The sequence below is a fragment of the Terrapene carolina genome, unplaced genomic scaffold (genome assembly GCF_002925995.2).
Source record: "Terrapene carolina triunguis isolate 2854851 unplaced genomic scaffold, T_m_triunguis-2.0 Scaffold84, whole genome shotgun sequence".
NCBI lineage: Eukaryota > Metazoa > Chordata > Testudines > Emydidae > Terrapene > Terrapene triunguis.
The window spans coordinates 265700-285775 of NW_020664435.1; the positions used below are offsets into that span (position 1 = coordinate 265700).

At 43.3% G+C, this 20076-nt stretch overlaps 1 protein-coding gene across 1 annotated transcript in view; it reads left to right on the plus strand.

Moving 5' to 3' along the window:
- Positions 1–4601: 4601 nt before the first annotated feature.
- Positions 4602–20076, plus strand: part of CAPN7 (calpain 7) — a 35909-nt gene continuing 20434 nt past the window's right edge. The window contains exons 1-8 of the mRNA XM_024194486.3: positions 4602–4710; positions 7180–7288; positions 8106–8263; positions 10336–10403; positions 11440–11640; positions 12906–12992; positions 16618–16744; positions 19683–19768. Of these exons, the coding sequence (XP_024050254.1) occupies positions 4609–4710; positions 7180–7288; positions 8106–8263; positions 10336–10403; positions 11440–11640; positions 12906–12992; positions 16618–16744; positions 19683–19768 (938 nt within the window). The 5' untranslated portion in view covers positions 4602–4608. The remainder of the gene's footprint in view (positions 4711–7179; positions 7289–8105; positions 8264–10335; positions 10404–11439; positions 11641–12905; positions 12993–16617; positions 16745–19682; positions 19769–20076) is intronic.

Here is a 20076-nt window from a genome sequence, read left to right on the forward strand (position 1 = left end):
AAGAGCAGGCTACTTCCTCCAACATTCTGTAGGGAAGCAAAGTGAAAAGATCACCGCTAGAAATACTTCCTACGGCCTGATCTACACTACACAGTTAGGTCGATGCAAGGCAGCTTACATCAACCTAGTTGTGGATGTGTCTACACTTAAATTTTGTTCCCACTGACGAAACTGCCCCACTACGTCCACTTAACACCACCTCCCCGAGCAGCATAGAGTCAAGGTTAATGTAAGTAGGTTGACATGGTGTCAGTGTAGACACTGCATTACTGTTACTGGCCTCCAGGAACTGTCCGACAGTGCCCCAGCCTGACCGCTCTGGTCACTATTGTGAACTCCGCTGCCCAGGGCCAGATGGACAGGAAGCTGCCCCTTCCCCTTAAAATCCCACAAATTTTTGAAATTCCTTTTCCTTGGTTGCCCGGCTTGGCGAGCACATCTAGCAGCTCTCCATTGTTGTGTGCAATGCCCAGCTGACCACGACAGCTAAACACTGCAGACACACTCTTGCCTAGAGTACACAGGAAGTGTTGGATCTCCTGGGTCTGTGGGGAGAAGAGGCTGTGCAGGCATAGCTCTGATCCAGATGTAAAAATGTCAACATCTACAAGCAGGGGGTGTGCAGGAGAAGGGGTACAACAAGGACCAGTAGCAGTGCCGTGTGAAAGCCAAGGAGCTGCAGCAGGCATACCAGAAGGCAAGGGAGCCCAACAATAGATCTGGTGTGGAACCACAGACCTACCACTGTTACAAAAACCTGCATGCCATCCTTGGTGAAGACCTCACCACCACACCCAAGAGTCCCGTGGATACTTAGGAGGAGCCCAAGTCTTAGGCCCCCACTGTGAACAGCGAGGAGGAGAAGGAGGTGGATGAGGAAGAGGAGGATTATGGGGGACAGTGAGCCAGAACATGTTTTTTACTCCAGTGCAGTCCAGCCAGTCACGACAGTTGAGCACAGGTAACTTTGATGCAGGGGAAGCATGGGCAACAGCTATCATAGGCTGCGGGAGGCGGTACCTCCCCAAACAGCCAGGTATGGCCCCACCCACACTCCACCCCCAGGCTTCCCCACTCCTGCTTCCCGCTCTGCAGCTTCCCCTGTGCTGTGGCCCCAGCTTGGGCCCTTCTGGTGCTGGTGGGGGCTGGGCCCACATCACCCGCACTCACAGAGCCTTCAGAACTCTTGGGTGAATACCATCTGGTCCTGGTGACTTATTGCTGTTTAATTTATCAATTTCTTTTTTGGCCTTCCTAATTGTATTTTTACACTTCATTTGCCAGTGTTTATGCTCCTTTCTATTTTCTCACTAGGATTTAACTTCCATTTTTTAAAGGATGCCTTTTTGCCTCTCACTGCTTCTTTTACTTTGTTGTTTACCACGGTGGCTCTTTTTTGGTTCTCTTACTATGTTTTTTTATTTGGGAAATGTTAGTATTCTTTAATGTTAGTATTCTTCAGCCAATAATTGAATTATCCAGTAATACCAGCTGAATGTGATTCAAAATTATCAAAATAATTGATGGAGTCTGCACTATTTTCAGTGCATGTTTCCTAGTTCCTGGAAATTTTAATAAAATGCTGGCTCAAATTAACCCCTAATCTTGTTGAGTAGGAAATATTTACTGCAAAGAAAACTTCTTCTTACGGGATAATGAACTTTATAAGTAACTGCTCCAAAATGATTTATACTGGCTGGTGGATAAGAAGAAAAACATTAATAATTCAGAGTATATACTTCCACTCACTGAACAGGCTTTGACCATAATTGAAAGTCAAGATTCCAGCTCTAGTACAGATTCCAGAAATAACAACATACTTATGGAATATAGTTCAAAACCAATTAGGACAGACAAATCTATACAATAGCAACAAGTTATTCAAAATATATGCTAGACCCATCAATAATTCTTCCCTAAAATAACTTTGATCCAGTGCATAATTAGGTTTGAAAGGTATTACTCACAAAGAAACCTGGAGAGGTCAGTAATAGTTTAAACAGAAACATACTGTACTCACGCGGTCTACATGTGTGCAGGCTGTCACTTGGAGGTTTCAAAGCATTAATCTGATTGTGTGAAAACTGTGTAAGGTAGGATATTATTTAACTTGCTTACAAAAAGGGTTCCAGTTCAGTGATGATCCAGACACATTCATGTGTCTATTAATTACTCCCGAGGGAATTCTGTGCCAAAAATATAAAAATTCTGTGCACAATATTTTAAAATTCTGCAAATTGTATTTGTCAATAAATAAAGGTGGAGGCTCCAGCATGGCAGTGGGGAGCACAGGCCACTGACTGCATGCAGGTGGGAGATCACCCTGCAGCCCTTCTCCCTTCCCACCCGGACACGGACTCGGTGGTGAGGCTGCACCTAACCCTGACACAGCACAAGGGCCGGGCCTGCCCCAGAAACACTCCGGGGCCCTGCCCCTCTGTGTGGGCAGGCAGGCTCAGCAAGGCAGAATCCAAGTGTGGAGGGGCTTAATGTGGGGGGATCCAGCTGTGGGCTGAGAGGGTTCTCAATCTAATGTGGGGCAATCTGGGTATGGGTGGCTCAGTTGGGGATCTGGTCACGGGGGGGGATCTGGATGCACAGGGGCTTGTTGGAGGGCCTGGGTGCAACACTAATGGGACTCTGCAGGGGGGTCCAGGTGAAGGTGGTTGTGGCTCAGCGGGGAGGGAGTCGGGGGGGGGGGGGGGGGGGGGGCAATGGGGGGGCCAGATGCTGGGGGAGTGGGCCTTATTGTGGTGGGGCTCCAAGTGCAACTGGTTGGGGCTTGGTGAGGTGGGAATCCCGGTGCAGTTGGCTCATCGGTGCAGGGGGAATGGGGCTCATCAGGAGGGTTCTGCGTGCAGGGGGTGAGGCTCAGTGGGAGGGTCTGGGTATGAGGTGGTCTGGATGCATGGGGGTTGGGCAGATGGGCGAGTAGCTCCCTGTACAGGAATCCTTCCCCCTCAAGAGCACTGGGTGCAGGAAGCGGGCAGGGGAGAGTTTGCAGTTTCCTACAGCCAGGGGAGAAATCTGGGGGCGGGTCTGACCCGGCCCTGGATGCCATGCAGGGGAAGAGAAAGTCCCACCCTCCCCAGCCCAGCCATGACTAGCAGCTGAGCCCAGCACAGCGTAAGAGCCACCAGACGGGTCTTCACCAGTCCCGACCCCTGCCCCACAGTGATTTATCTCTCAGCCACCTGAAACATACTGCTGGGGAGGGTCACATGACCGCTCTTGTGGCTTCCCTTTGCTTTCCCTTTCTGTGGGGAAGCAAAGAAATCTATGGGGGGACATAAATTCTGTGCCTGCACAGTGGCACAGAATTCCCCCAGGAGTAAATTTGTTCAGGGCTGTACTGAGGCAGCCTGAATGCCACAGATCAAGCAAGCCACAGAGAACAACTCTTATTCCAGTTGACCAAAATATATTAAACATATTGATTATTGTCTACAGCAATCGTTTGCAGAATAGAAACAGCCATTGTGATACAAAGCTGAAACAGGATTGACATTTGACTGTTGAAATAGGTGTTTATTTTCCATAGTGTTTTGCCTCAGTGCTGAGTCAGCAATAGGCAATCCTAGTTCTGGAAATTACTTAATGCCATGTAACATCATTTCATTAGCAATCGCTAATCTAGTGCCTGCATGCAATTCCAAATGCTTGCATAGACCTTCCAACCATCACTCGTCATACATTTTCAAGTAATTTTATATAGTAAATATTGTATGAAAGATTAAATGGGCAACACATAAAATTGAAATCCTCATGTTGATTAAAGCGACTGTTCTATATGATTAACAACATGACCAAAGCAATAAAATGTATATCGCAAACAAGAATATCAGCACTTGCTTTAGCTTTTTGGCTGGATAGTCTTGTGAAAACAGTGCTCTGCTTAGTGCATGATCGCCCCACACAGTAGCATTTAACCTCAGAAAGGGAAACTACACAAAAATAAGAAAGCTAGTTATACAGAAGTTAAAAGGAACAGTCACAAGAGTGAAATGCCTGCAAGCTGCATGGAAACTTTTTTAAAATACTGCAAGAGAGGTTCAAATTAAATGTATTTCCCAAATTAAAATACATAGAGGACCAAAAAAGTGTGCTCATGGCTAAACCAGGAAGCAAAAGAAGTGATGAAAAGCAGACAGACATCCTTTAAAACTGGAAGTTGCATTCTACAGTGCAAAATAGAAAAGAGCATAAACTCGGGCTAACGGCCAGCACCAATGAGCGCTCCCGTCCAGCCGGTAACCTGCAACCAGGGCTGTGCCTCCCTAGCCCCGCCTGCAGCTGACCGGGCGCCCCCTAGCAGCAGGGCAGCGACCGAGCCGCACACGTGGAAGGCAGCCCGCGCGCGAGACCGGCTCTGGCGGGGTGGGGGGAGGCTAGCCCGGCCTCCCTCCCCGAGCACGCGCAGCAGTAACCCTCCTCCCGGAGAAACCGAAACCGCCTGTGTGCGCCTGCGCAGGAGCGGGTTGCACGCGAGCTGGGCGGAGTCGGGGAAGCCTCGGCCAAGGCGGAGCTGGCGTTGCGAGGGGCTGGGCGGGAGCAGGGAGGAAGCGGAAGAAGGGAGCGAACGAGCGTGGGTCGGGGTCGGGTCTGGCCATGGACGCGGCGGCGCTAGAGCTGGACGCGGTGAAGTTCGCCCAGCTGGCGGTGCAGAGAGACCAGGGCGGGCGCTACCAGGAGGCGGCCTTTTACTACAAGGTGCCGGGACCCCTCCCCCCCGCTGCAGCCGGGATCGCCCCGGGACCCGACCCCTCCCCTCCGCTCCCCTCCGCTGCAGCCGGGATCGCCCCGGGACCCCTCCCCTCCCCCCCCGCTGCAGCCGGGATCGCCCCGGGACCCGACCCCTCCACTCCCCCCCATCGCTGCAGCCGGGATCGCCCCGGGACCCCTCCACTCCCCCCCATCGCTGCAGCCGGGTTCGTCCCGGGGCCCCTCCCGGGAGCTCCCTACCTCCCGGATTTCATGTAGCTGCCCCGGGTGTTCCCGTCTACTGCATGGATGCCCCCCGCCCGCACACATTACTCACATCTGTGTCCCCCACACTGTGAGGATCCTCCTCCACCCGGGGCGTTAGTCCTAGGACTGGACTGTGGGGACCGGAAGATCGCCTGGGCTTTTGGCACTGACCAGTCACAGCTACCAAACGGGCATGGAGGGGGAGATGGGGGGATTGTTTAGTGGGGGACTCCTCCTTGAGTGCAGCCCAAGGTGTAAAATGGTGGCTTGGGGGGAAGATATATTATCAGATCCCATGGCTGTTTGTCTGAATGAAGGGAGGGGAGACAGTCTTCTTTAGAGCAGTGAGTATTAAACACTTGTGGCCCATCTTCGTGGAGAAGGGAAGTGAATGGCTATGCATGCAATGGGTTTCCTTTTGATCTCATCCCCACCCATTTTTCTTCCCTGAGGATTGGGGGGCTTTACCATTACTTTGAGACATTTACCTGATCAGAGATGATTTAGAAAAACACATTTGGCATGAGGGGTGATGATGGAGCTGGGTAACCTGTATCCTTAAATACAAGTTCAGAAATATGGTTTCCCTAGGTTATTTTTAAACTGCGGAAACTAATAAACTACCTGTGTGTTTTAAAACTGGTTGGACTTGTCATCTGGAAGCTACTTACAAATGGGAGCAGATGGAGTTCCAGCCCACAGAAACTTAACCTCATTATTGCACGTCAGGAACCTTAATGTGATCTCATTGCAAAAGGAAGAGAAATACAATGTTTTTCTTCTGTTTTTGTGGTGCATTTCACAGGTAGCCCCTGGAGACATTTTTGCTTTTGGTTAACAGTGAAGTGGGAAGATTTATCTGTTTAACATCAGAGATCTAAGAACAAAGTATGCTAGAAAACTGTAAACGAACAAATTTGGGCTATTAAGTACTGTACACAGTAGCAATCAGCCTTAGCTGTATTGTTTATGACAAAATGAGTAACTGAAGTGGTGAAGCCCCAATGCAAAAGGTTATTAATGGGATGAGTTCAAACCACATACTACTTGTGTATTCCCATATAATGATTCTTGGCTTATACTTATGCAGCCTTTCATCTAACAGCACTTTACAAACCTAACTGCACTCTGAGGTCTCGGTTTTAATAGCAACTGTTTAGCTGTGTGAGGTTAGCATGGAGAGGTTACATGATCTGCCCATGGTCTCGTGTCACATTCGTGGCACTCAGAATAAAATCCTGACTTCCAGTCTCTGGCCACAGCTGCTACACAATACTTCCTCTGAATTATTTTGATTATGTTGAAGTGACAAGTTCTAGTCCAGTTCAGATGTAATACATCAGCTTTATGGTATCTACAGAATATCCATGCAATTTTTTTGTTTTTTATTTGGCGCACACTTGTCCTATCAGTAAGCTTTTAAAGACTGACTATAAAATACTGATTGTTTTCTATCTAGACTTTTTATTGACTAGCAGTAGTAACTCTGACAGCATGACCATTCTACAGTTATAATAAAATAGCTTGGGATGTTCATCTTTTGAACAGCTACCTTTGTGCTGTAATGGTGCTTATCTTTTGAAGACTTTTGCCTAATCAGAAGTGATAGTCTGATTATTATTAACGAGGCTCCACATAGACACAGATGTCTTGGGGCCTGATCTTGCAGGTTCTCCTTGTGCAAACTTCATTATACTTACCGTATATACTCGTTCATAAACCGAATATTTTTGATAAAAAGGTGACGCATCAAAGAGCGGGGGTTGGCTTATAAACGGGTCTACACCAAATTTGATTATTTTAAACTCCTATGGAATCATTGAATTGAATATCTAATACATTTTCGTTTTGTTTACCTGGAGTGTCTGCAGGCACGGAGCCCCTCAGCTCCCTGTGGCCACGGTTAAGCCAGGGCACTGATCTAGTATAGACAAGTCCTAAGAGATGGCTTTATAGACTCTCAGGAAGCTCATTTTAATTTTGCAGGTCACTCCATGTGCTAAAATATTAAGTGGAAGGAAAAACAACAGAGGCCTCAGTTGTGACTTGAAACAAGTTTTGTGCAGGCAGATCCTCCTTGAAGTCGTTGTGGCGCTTTGCAGGCCCAGGGGCTCACCTGCATAGAGCTCATTGCAAGCTCATAACCCCATCTTGGAGGAAGGACTTCTTCCTACAGCAAGCAGATTTATTGCATGTTAACTTTTCCCTCAGGAAGCTGCCCAAGCCTTGATTTATGCTGGAATGGCAGGCTCAAACTTGGAAAATATTCAAGAGAAGATAAATGAGTACTTGGAGAGAGTTCAAGCTCTGTATTCAGCAGGTTGGTGAAGAGCTTTCTAATTATATACTTTAGATTAGATTCACTGAGTGGGAAGAGGTATGGTCCTGTCAACCATATAGCTGAATTACTATATTTCATCCGATATCCAGAACCCCCCAACACATGAGTAAGCTGAGTGCTAAGATGCATCACAAATGAAGCTTATTTAGGGGAATTATTTCATATTAACATGGATAGACTTTTCTACTAAATATTCTTACATAAGGAAGTGGAGCACTTCTGTCATGGTAAATTTGAGAAAATGGTTTAGCCATAGCACGCAAAAAAAAAAGAAGCCAAGAACAAATAACACCTAACACATGCATTTAGGTCCTATTTCTGTACTGAAATCTATGTAGGTGGACTCCTGCTCTTTTGTGGAATGCTGCGTGGTCACGGGTTCACTTGTGATTTCATTGCAGTATTGGTGCTTGGGCCTACAACACACAACTCCCACTGAGTCTTACCAAGTTCATTTATCTCAACAGGAGTTTTTTCCAAAGAAGTACAGGATCTCACCATATTTTATAGACAACAATTAATCCATGTATAGTATTAAAGTTAACTATATTCATATTTTTATTTCAAATTTACAGTACCCTGAGGGACAATGTCTCTAGTTCCTATGTTGTTCCTTTCTTGTATCGTGTCTTTTAGCTTAAAATCTGACAGGATGTTTAAAAGTGGTGTTGGTTTCTGGCCCATGAGCAGACATAAGCTATGTGACCATTGTGTTCTTGCTTGCCCATTGTAATAAAGATTTTTCCACCCAAACAGCCATCACAGCTAGCTAAATGCTGTATTTTTTAAAATCTAGTTCAATCACAGAACACCGACCCCCTGAAGTCAAAACAGCAATTGGACCTGGAGCGTGCCCATTTCCTGGTTACACAGGCTTTTGATGAAGATGACAAAGGCAATGCAGAGGAAGCTATAGAATTGTACACAGAAGCAGTGGAACTCTGTTTGAAAACAGTATGTTATGCTACAAGTTAACTTGGTGGAATTATGTGTTGGTAAGAAATTCTTCCATTTACACAGGTGACTGATCTTTAGAGACTGGCTTAAAAATGTAGTACCTGTATTTTGATTTTTTTTTTGTTTTGGTGTTTTATTTGCCTTCTGTTCTCTACATCCCATTGAAAAATACTTTGCATACATTGGCTACATTCACTTGATCCTGCACTGTTCTTCAACAGTGTAAAATTGATATGTGGTTTTTTTTCTTCCTAGACTCTCTCTTTAAAATGTATATAAACCATATAAGTTTGCTGGAATATTCTTTTGGAATCTATGGCCTGTAGCCAGTAGAAAGCTAAAACAGTTTAAAGTGTAATTCTTCTCCCAAGAAGATGGTCCTCTAATGTGTCATTGGAGACATTTATTTTTTTTGTTAATATATTAAAGGCAAATGCTTTTTTTTTTTTTTTTAAGTAACACTTAACATAACTTAAGTATTCCTACAGATTTTCACTAAACTTCTTTTATGACATTAACACTGTACAAATTAATTCCAATTAAAATAGAAATAAATAATTGCCTAATTACTTTTAGTATTTAAGTGTTACTAAATAATATTACAGGTACTGCTTTTTTCATACTAAGTCCAGTAGCCAAAACTAACTCATGAGAGGAAGAGCTCACCATCATGATGTAACTCCACCAAGTCTGATTATCTTCTTCTGCCCATTTTTTTGTTGTGTGATATATTGGGAGGGTAACATTATTTCTCAAGGTAATATTTACATAAAACACTAAAACGTTTTGGTCTGAATCCTGCAAATACTTAAGCACATGCCTGACTTCACTCAGGTAAATAGTTCCGCAGAAGTCAAAGGGACCGCACAAGCTATGAAGTTAAGCACTTGCGTTCGGTTTTGCAGGATAAGGGTCTAATCAAAGACTAAATGTTTTTCCCTTTGATTTGTTGGCCCTGGGCTCTTTCTGTCTATGCAGGTATTCATCATATCATTTTGTTGTCTTTGCTGTATCCTACTCTCTGTTGTTACCATGTGTTGCTACATATCTTTAGATTAAATATTGTGCATACAATTAATATCACTTTAACCATTCTTCTCACTTGGGTCCTTCATTAGATGCAGCTGGTGTCTGAGTTTCCCTTCACCTTGGGTAATCTGTTGCTTTAGCAAGGTGATAGTTTTATGCTTTTGGCACTGCAGGCAGTGCAAGAAGGTTCCTCTCCCCCTCCAAGGTAAAAGAAAGTCCAAACAAACCTCCCGTTGACTCTCTTGGCGACAGTGGTTCTATTTAGTTCCTTAGCTGTAGGGCTTTCTGCCTACCATATCCAGGTGGAGAGACCAGTCTGTTCTTCTACACAGGCCGTATGTAGGGAGCAGTGATCTGTTCCAGCCTGAATATTCCATTTCTCACTTCTCCCGTGGTCACTTCCTACCCTACTCTCCATCCCACCCTCAACCTCCACTGGCTCTGTTCCCAAGGCCCTTCCAGCCAGGAAAAATTGGGAATAAGACTTTAACTTGTAAGCTGAAGAGTTTTTTAAAAATGGAAGAAAGTCTTCTGATTTTTTTTTTTTTTTACTTTTATCATAAGTTTCTCTGATTTAGGAGGGGCGGGGGGGTCAGAAAAATCAGTTGGAAAACTTAAGGGGATATGCTCAAGTTCAATAGTGTTTTAATGTAACATCTTTAATAGTTGCATTTTTTCCCCTGTAGATTTTAACTTGATTTCCCCCCGCCCCCTGCATTCTATGTGAATTCAGTGCTTTCCATGCTGAAAAATTTAACAGTACCTTACATTCTAACATATTGTGCACACCCACTCAGATGAGACAATGAGAGAAGCAGGTTTATTTATCTTAGTATGTGGAGTTTGCTTTTTTTTTTTTTTTTTAATCTCAGTGTAGGAAGTATTGACTGGTTTAAAAAAAGACAAATTTGGAGGAATTCTGAGGTTAAAATCTACAGGTGAAAAATAACAAGTGGATATTTGGCAGTATGACTTGCACATCTGGAATTAGATTGCCAGGTGAGGTTTACAATGCCTGCTATTTTATTTTTTCTCTTAAGGCTAATGAAACTTCAGATGCAATCCTTCAATCAAAACTTAAACAGCTGGCTAGACAAGCACTGGATAGGTGAGTATTTACAAAACACTCATGCAAACCATTGGTTTGCAATGCATACTTTGAGCTGGATTCTCTGGTCCGCTCTGTCCATTTTGTGTTGCTCAGGTAGCACAAAGGGGATGGATTCTGGCTTGAAATGGCCCATGGAGAGTTCTCCTTTTGGAGGAGAGCTCCCCACTGGCATAAAGCTGACAGAAGCAGCTCCTGTGTCTACTGCTCTAGGGGTATGGTGATATGCTGGGGTAGGGAAAGAACAGGCTAAGAGTAGAATGGAGTTTCATAATGTCAGTTCTCTGCTGACACTAGGTCCCTTAGGACCCCCGCAGCATAAATTAGAGAAGCCATGGGGCTGCTCTAACTAATGCTGGGGTCAAGCCAGCACTGAGCCAACCCCTCCTCTGCACTGAGTGGAGCTTTGATGCAGGGGAAAATTGAACCCTTTAGTTTAATCTGTATGTATATCAGTGTATATATAGTAGATTTAGTGGGCTAGATTCCAATCTCAGTTACACAGGTATAAATCCAGAGTAACTCTACATAAATCAACAATGTAGCTGAGATTAAAATATGGTCTGTAGTATGTTGAGTTCTGGCAGATATTATTTCAACACCCTTGTCCATCTCAACATGATAAATTAAATCTCTTCATATCCACATGAATAGTGAACATCGTAATGGATTTTGATTTTTGTGTTTAGCTTCCAAAACATTCGTACATTCTCACATAAATCCTCCAACTAGCATAATTTTAAAAGCGACAGAAGCTTGAAAATGAATTAGGCCTAAATTGTTTTATATGCTAATTACTTTTGGTGTATTTTTGCCATTCTTACTACGGGAGAAAGTAGAGCGAGATGCTGGCATCAGGAACTTCCTGAGTATGCATTTCACATCTGCATGAAGTGACTTCTTTAGCAAGAGCAAAATAGATAGTTTTGTTTGTCTTTCCATCTGATGTTAATTATATGGAGGCATGAACAAGCAAATTAATAATTAAACCGTACATTTGTTGTTGCTGTAAACAAACATAGAATATTTGTTTTAGAGCGGAGGCACTGAAAGAATCTATGTCAAAGTCTTCTCAAAAAGACAGACAAACTGCAGCTAAACCGAATCAGCCAGTCAGAATGTTCTTCCCATTGGGACCTGATTTTTCCTTGAATGATAAGCCACAGACAATCAGAACAGTGCAAGCTAGTGAATCTCAAGGCCAGAGATACACCACAGAGGAGATTGAAGTGCTCAGGTAAGATACAGTCCAATTTTCCCAAATTTTATTATCCATGTAAATGTACTGCAAAGCGCTAGATTGAGATATAATTGGGTTTTGTGAGAGGAAGGAGGGATGGGTGATTTTGGTTTGGTTTTGTTGGTTGCTTTTTAAGGAGGTGGGAGAAATATTTCTGTAGCATTCATTACCACAGTACAGTAGAACCTCAGAGTTATGAACACCTCGGGAATGGAGGTTGTTTGTAACTCTAAACAAAACGTTACGGTTGTTCTTTCAAAAGTTTACAACTGAACATTTGCCCCTTTCTGTCTCTGCTGCTGCCTGATTGCATACTTCCAGTTTGAAATGAGGTGTGTGGTTGACTGGTCAGTTCATAACACTGAGGTTCTACTGTATTGAAAGCTACCATGTTCCAAAAAATAATCTCTTTGTAAGTGAACACAGATGGCTCCTTGTCAGACAGCATTCTTTGTAAGGTGTATTTGATAGAGAATTTAATTCTCCTAACGGATTAAGTATTTTTTCTGTTATCTCTGTGTATTCATTATTTCGTTAGTGCAGTACAGAACATAGACGCCACACATTTCCTACCTGAATGAGTGTATTATCTAGGGGCCTGATCCTGTGAGCTCCAGAGATCCTTGTAAGATTTACAGAGTTCTCTCAAGTAAAATTGACTTGAGTGGGAATTAAGGGTGTTTATCATCTTGCAGGATATGGCACTTTAAGAGATGATTTTTTTTCATATTCATCCACTTTTAATCATTTAGTCAAATAGTAAAGGAGGTATGAATGATAACACTGGATGTATTTATTAGTGTATTTGCAAAGAGATAGTCAAGTGCACACAGAGCTATAGATGGGAGCTATATATATAGTTATAACTTTGTGAAAATAGAAATTTAAAGACATTGTTGAAAGTATATTTAAACAAAAGTATTTTAAGGCCTTGGACCTCAATGGTACAGATTGGTGTGCAGGCAGCAGACCATTGTACCTCTACAGAGGACCATTGGTCTGCTTTTGTGTGTGTCTTTCCAGGATTGATGCCCAACCCAGCAAGTACTCCAGCTTTAGAAATGTAGAACTTGTAGTTATTCCCTATTTGAGGCAGAATACCACCGGTTCTCAAGTGCACCATTTCTTGGCTTCTGTTTTTTCATTACCTTCATTGTTATTTCCTGGGTGTTGTGCTCTGGAAGTTGGTAAAACAAAACAGCTTTGAACATTATGGTCCAACTTTGACACTTACGATCATGTTCTCCTTTTATGATATGCAGAAAGACATCAAAGATAAATGGTATTGAGTATGTCCCGTTCATGAGTGTTGACCTGAGGGAGCGTTTTGCCTTTCCAATGCCATTTTCGTAAGTGATCATCAGTTACTCCAGTTATTTTTGTCTTGTTTTCTCTCAAAGTTTTCCTGTGTCTTCATTGCATTTCCTTTCTCAAAATCCAAATTGTTCAAGTAAGGCTGTAGCTCAGCCTTTACTGTTGCTAGCCAGTAGAGAGTATGCCATTTGTACCAAGTTAGTCTGACAGTAGAAGAGAGTGCTAACAGCGAAAACTGAGGAGTTGCATGCAAAGTTGGCTTAAAACTCAGCCATGATTTTCAAAAGTGACTATGGATTTGGGGTGCCTCAAATTCTGAATGCTCCACTTGACACCTTAATGGAGCCTGACTTCCAGTAAGTGCTGAACTCCCAGCCTCTGAAAATCAGGCCCCATTAAAGTGTCTCAAGTTGAAAACCCAAAACCATCTGTTAATTGAAAATTCTGGCCCTCCTTTGTACTGTCTGAACCTGGTGCTGGTCCTCAATGCATGCTGATCCTACTGTGCTGTGTTTTTTCACCTTGTCTTACTCAGTTGCACTTCCAGCTTGTTAGAAATCTTTGGACTTGGGGAGTGGGTGTGGGAGGAGGGGGGTGGTTTTTTTGTGTAAGCCTGACATCTTCACCACATAGTTTCAGAAGGCAGCTCTAGTTTCTCTTCAGAGTGGAAATGGAAGTGTGGTTTAGTGCCCTGGTTCTCAACCAGGAGTCTGGGGGCCCCAAGGGGCCACGAGTAGGTTTCAGGGGTTCCACAAAGCAGTTCCAGCATTAGACTCATTTGGACCCAAGGCAGAAAGCCGAAACCCCACGGCATGGGACTGCGGCATGGGGCCCCAGGCAATTGCCCTGCTTGCTATCCCCCAATGCCAGCCCTGGCTTTTATATGCAGAAAACCAGTTATTGTGGCACAGGTGGGCCGTGTAGTTTTATAGCATGTTGAGTGAGCTTCAGAAAGAAAAAGGTTGAGAACACCTGGTTTAGTGGATAGAGCACTGAACTGGGACTTGGGAGGCCTGGCTTCTATTCTTGGTTCTGCAGCTAGCATTCTGGATGACATTGGGCAAATCACTTCACCTCTCTATGCCTTTGTTTCTCCACCTGTAAAATGCGGATACTGATACTGACCTATTTGTAAAGCACTTTGGGATCTACTGATGAAGTGTGTTGTATAAGAGCTAGGTATTATTATGAGAGCAGCAACTTGGGACTCAGGTGACTTCCTTGGAAGAGGGGAACACAGCAGGGACAGACACTGCTTTTAGTTCAGTTATGTGAAACTGTTGGGAAGATTTATAAATGTAAAGTTCAGTGACAATATGGGGGAGATGGGAAATTATGAATTACAGTCCAGTATCTTGAGACCTGCCAGGCCCTGAGTGGACTAGCTCAGCACTTTCCAGCATTGAGTACATTTCTCCAACACCAGTGACCAAAAAAAATAATCTTTGTTGTTAAAGATGGCTTTTGGAATTCCCCTCTCCTGTTTGGTTTCATATGGGGGGGGGAAATGTCAACATTTAGTATTTTATATTTTACTTATGATATGTCCCAAATAATTGTTAGCTTTGTAAGGCTATTAACTTAAGCTACTTTATAGCTGTATTTACATATGTCATAGAATCGTAGAAGTGTAGGACTGGAAGGGACCTCAATAGGTCATCTAGTCCAGACTCCTACACTCAAGTCAGGACTAGGTAATAACTAGACCATTCCTGACAGGTGTTTGTTTAACTTTTCTTAAAAACCTCCAACGATGGAGATTCCAGAACCTCCCTAGGCAATTTGTTCCAGTGCTTAACTACCCTTACAGGTAGGATGTTTTTCCTAATGTCCAACCTAAACCTTCCTTTCTGCAATGTAAGCCCATTGCTTCTTCTCCTATCCTCAGGTTAAGGAGAACAATTTTTCACCCTCCGCCTTGTAATAACTTTTTATGTACTTGAAAACTGTTATGTCCCTCCTCAGTCTTCTCTTCTCTTCAGGATAAATAAACCCATTTTTTTCAGTCTTTCCTAATAGGTCATGTTTTCTAGAATTTTAATGGTATTTTGTTGCTCTCCTCTGGACTTTCTCCAGTTTATCCACATCTTTCCTGAAATGTGATGCCCAGAACACAGTATTCGAGTTGGGGCCTTGTCAGCTTGGAGTAGAATGGAAGAATTACTTCTCGTGTCTTGCTGACAACACTCCTGCTGATAGATCACAGAATATTTCTCTCCCCCACCCCTTTTTTTAAATAATGTTACACTGTTGACTCATATTTAGCTTGTGATCCACTATAATCCGATATCTTTTTCCATAGTATTCCTTCCTAGGCAGTCATTTCCCATTTTTTATATGTGCAACTGATTGTTCCTTCGTAAGTGGAGTTCTTTGCATTTGTCCTTATTGAATTTCATTCTATTTTACTTCAGACCATTTCTCCAGTTTGTCCACATCATTTCAAATTTTAATCCTATTCTCCAAAACACTTGCAACCCCTCCCAGTTTTGTATTGTCCGCAAACTTTATAAGTTTACTCTCTAGGCCATTATCTAAATAATTTGTAAAGATATTGAAAAGAACCAGACCCAGAACTGGTCCCTGTGGGACCCCACTTGTCCTGGCAGCTTCACTGTGAACCACTGATAACTATGCTCTGGGAAGGTTTTCCAACCATTTATGCACCCACCTCCACGTCAGCCCCCCGGCTCTGATCAGCACAGCAGTCTCTCCCACCTCCCACCCCCCGGCAGAAGCAGCTCGCCCTGCCTGGCTGCCTATGGTTCTGTGATTCCCTCAGAGTTCTCCCACAGCCTCCTCAGCTCTCCGGGAGCGGCATCCTGAGCAGCTCTGTGAGCTCTCAGTGCTGAGGAATGTCAAAGCAGCAAGGCAGTAGTCCCCCTCACTCCCTGCTGCCTGCCGCTGTGTTCTAGTACAGGGCAGAACAGGAGCATTCCACATTAATTATTTGCTTTGTTGTGGGAGCATAGCAGCATGCTCAGCTGTCAGATACTTCCCAGAGCTTTGAAAGGGGAGGGGTGCATGCCTGCAGGGCAGCAGAGATCAAAACAGTGAGCAGAGCCGTCATTGTGGGATGCTGGTGGAAGCCAGTTATATCAACAAAACAAACAGCAGCGTCTACACTCACACTTTGATGCTTTAACTTTGCCGCAAAAAGCTTTATGCCTCTCGCTGAGGTGGTTTTATTTTGAAGGCAAAACAGAAGAGTTCTGCCGCCAAAAGTAGCTGTGCAGTGTGTACACTTCCCCTGTTTTGTCAGCGAAAGGCAGCTTTTACCGAAAAAACTTTGTAGTGTAGACAAGGCTTTAGAGAGATGTCATCAGGCCCTGCTGACCTGAAGACTTTTAACTTGTCTAAATAATTTTGAACTTGTTCTTTCCCTATTTTAGCCTCAGATCCTATTTTCAATGGCATTCACTATGTTAGACATCCAATCGCTACTCACCTTTTTGGTGAAAATTGAAACAAAAAAGGCATTTAACATTTCCACATTTTCTGTTAGTCTCTTCCTCCTTCCCCCCTCCCCCTCCATTGTGTAATGGACCTTGTTGATTAATGTCTGTGACTGCTGTAAATAAAATGGGACATACCATGGAAAGTTGTTTCTGATCTGTCTTTGGTTGATTTGAATTATTTTTTTATTATTTTTAAATCCAGAGATAAATGCGGCAAGTTACCATTGTCACCCAAACAAAAGGCAATGTTTGCCAAGTGGGTGCGGCCAGATGACCTAACAAATAACCCTACAATGATCTATACTGTGTCAAGTTTCAGCATAAAGCAGGTAAGTTGTTTTTAAAATGAAATTTACACCAGCTATTCTGATAATTGCAGAATGAGTTCGGGGTCTTTTAAAGTAATGTTGGGGTGCTCATTAAAACCTAGCAAGTAGGAGAACTTTGCTTTGCCCTCATCTGAGACCTACATTTGATTTCACTGTGGACCATTTGACTTTGTTACGGCTGTCAATTAATTGCAGTTAATGCATGTGCTTAACGGAAAACAAATAAACTAGATAAAAAAATTCATCATTAATTGCACTGTTAATAATAGAATACCAATTTAAAATTATTATAATTATTTTTGGATGTTTTTTCTACATTCTCCAAAATATTGATTTCAATTACAACACAATACAAAGTGTACAGAGCTCACTTTGTTATTTTGATTACAAATATTTGCACTGTAAAAAAGATAAACAAAAGAAATAGTATTTTTCAATTCACCTCATACAAGTCAACTGAGTCCTATTTCTTGTTCAACCAATCGCTAAGACAAACAAGTTAGTTTACATTTGCAGGAGATAATGCTGCCCACTTCTCACTTTCAGGTGACATTGTAAATAAGAACAGACGTTCACATGGCACTATTGTAGCCGGCATTGCAAGGCATTTATGTGCCAGATATGCTAAACATTCACATGCCCCTTCATGCTTCAATTTGTAGGCTCTGAAGTTTTACATTGTTTGTTTTTGAGTGCAGTTATAGAATAAAAAATCTACATTTGTTATTGAACTTTCACAATAGAGATGGCACTATATTACTTGTATGAGGTGAATTGAACAATGTGATTGAAACTGTGATTAATCAAGACTATTTTTTAATCTCATGATTAATTGCAATTTTTTTAAATTATTTGACAGCCTTACTTTATTTATGAGTGTAAGAATAAACAGAGGGAAAATATAGGTAGGAATGGAAAACGTAACTATTGTACACCTCAGATCTCCATATCCAAAGGAATCTAGTTTAAAAAACTACATTTGGGCAGTCATGTATTCCAGTGAGCAGCCCATTATAGACTCATAAGGTATCTGCCTTCTTCAGACCTCTAAGAATCAAGAGTCATTGATCTGTTAGCTATGGGATGCATAAGGTAAAACTGGACAAGGGCCAGAGCACTCTAGCTTCTGACATGTTAACAGTAAAAATAAAAATCAGTGTTTTGCACCATACATGAGGGGGGGCACATACAATGGGTTTTTTGAGCAGCAATAAGATGAGTTTCAGAGCTTGCACTGTCTAGCCTGACCTAAACTGTTCTATCCTGCAACCAGCCACAAGATGGCAGAGCCCACCTTCAGCTAGCTTTAATCTCTTTCCATCTCCACTTGCTTCCGTGGATTTAAGAATAGTAGAAGCAAGGTTTGCCCTTTTGTTTCCTAACAGTAGCATATTACACACTTGCTTATGCCATATATACTCGATCGTAAGCCGGTTCGTTTATAAGCTGAGCCCCCCAAGATGGATAAGAAAAAATGGAAAATTTTTATAACTCGTTCATAAGCCGACCCTATAATTTAGGGGTCAGCAAACTTTGGCTCCCGGGCCATCAGGATAAGCCGCTGGTGGGTCGAGATGGTTTGTTTACCTCGAGCGTCCGCAGGCATGGAGGTAAACCTAAGTAAACAAAGTGTCCTGGCACGCCAGCCGCTTACCCTGACGGGCTGGGACAGCAACTGGTGGGGAAACTTTTTTTTGGGGGGAGAAGCTGGGAGTCAGGGGAGTAACCCCTGTGACCACCCCCCATGTGACCCCATCCCTGGCCCGGGACCCCCACACTCTCCCCATCCCATCCCTTCCCACCTTATCTGGGGAGGGCCAGAGGAGGATGTCTCTGACCTGGCTGGAGCTGCTCCGGCAGGCTGGGCAGCGCGGCCACAGCCTGCTCCGGCGGGCCAGACTGGGCTGCGCGGTCGCAGCATGTTCCAGCGGGCTGGGCCGGGCAGCACTGCCACAGCGTGCTCCAGCGCCCGGGCGCCATGGCCACAGCCTGCTCTGGGGAGTGGGGCCGAGCGGCACGGCTGCAGCCTGCCAGCCCCAGAGCTACAGCTGCTTTGGAGGCTGGGGGGAGAGCAGCGTGGCCAGAAGTGGAGAGACTCTGGCCCCGCCTCTTCCCTTCTGTCTCTGCTGGCTGTGCTGCCTCTCCTTGCTCCCTCTGTTGGGGGAAGGGCTGTGTCCCACCTCTCCCTCTCTATACCCGTTCATAAGCCGACCCCCTTCTCTGGTGCTTCCCTTTTTTACTAAAAAAAATTCAGCTTATGAACAAGTATATACGGTATGTAATATTAAACCATGTGTTTAATTTGATGTCTGTGAGTTGGTGGTTGTTTTTTTTTTTTTAACCCTTGCTAGGAAAATTAGTGACAACTTAAGTTATTTTTCTCCTCTACCAAAGATATAACTTTACATTGAGGTTGGTGGAGCTTTGTAATTGGCAATTTTTGCTCTACCAATCAAAATAGCTATGTCATTGCTCCATTTGCAATCTGAAGTCAGACAAAACTAATTGGTCCTGACAAATGATTAACCAAATTCTGTGCAGGTAAATTTAAATTTAGGCCACATAAATGGAAACAGAAGTCAGACCACCGAAAGTGGTGGAGGGTTTTTGTGGCAAAACTATATATATTTTGTCCCAATATTAAGCCACATAGGGCCTGATTCAGAGTCCTCTGAAATCAATGAGAGCTTTTCCCATTGTTCACACTGTGGACGTTTAGGAATCATCTGTCTCTGGTCCTCATCCAGTTAATTCCTTCCTTTTGTCTCAGTTTATCAGGTTTTAGTTTTGAGGAAACTTAGATTTCCCAACCCGTTGGGAGTGCCTTTGCCTCTCTCGGTTCAGTAATCCTTTTGTTTGTTGGAAGCACTTCTAATTGAACTTTTTCCTGTTAAATATTAATAACAGTTAAACCCTCACTAGTGTCTTTTGCTCCTAGACAATAGTATCAGATTGTTCTTTTGTGGCATCACTAGCTATCAGCGCTGCATACGAGAGACGGTACAACAAAAAGTTGATTACAAGGTAAATGGCTGTTCCTGTCTAAAATCTTGTCAGTTATGCAACGTTTAAAGCCTGTTTCTTTTTAACATTGGCTATAACAGATAGAAGTCTATATTATGGATGTGATGATTTAACATATGTTTATAAGCAAGCTTAACATAAACCTACATAAACCTGAGATTCTACAAAATGTAATAAGTCCAAATGTAGACATTTGGTTCAAAATTTTCAAGCTTACCTGCCTAAAGTTAGACTCCTAAATTCATATTTGGGCACCTGAATAAAAATGTCCCTATTTTCAAAGGTGCAGAGCACCTGCCGTTCCTGTT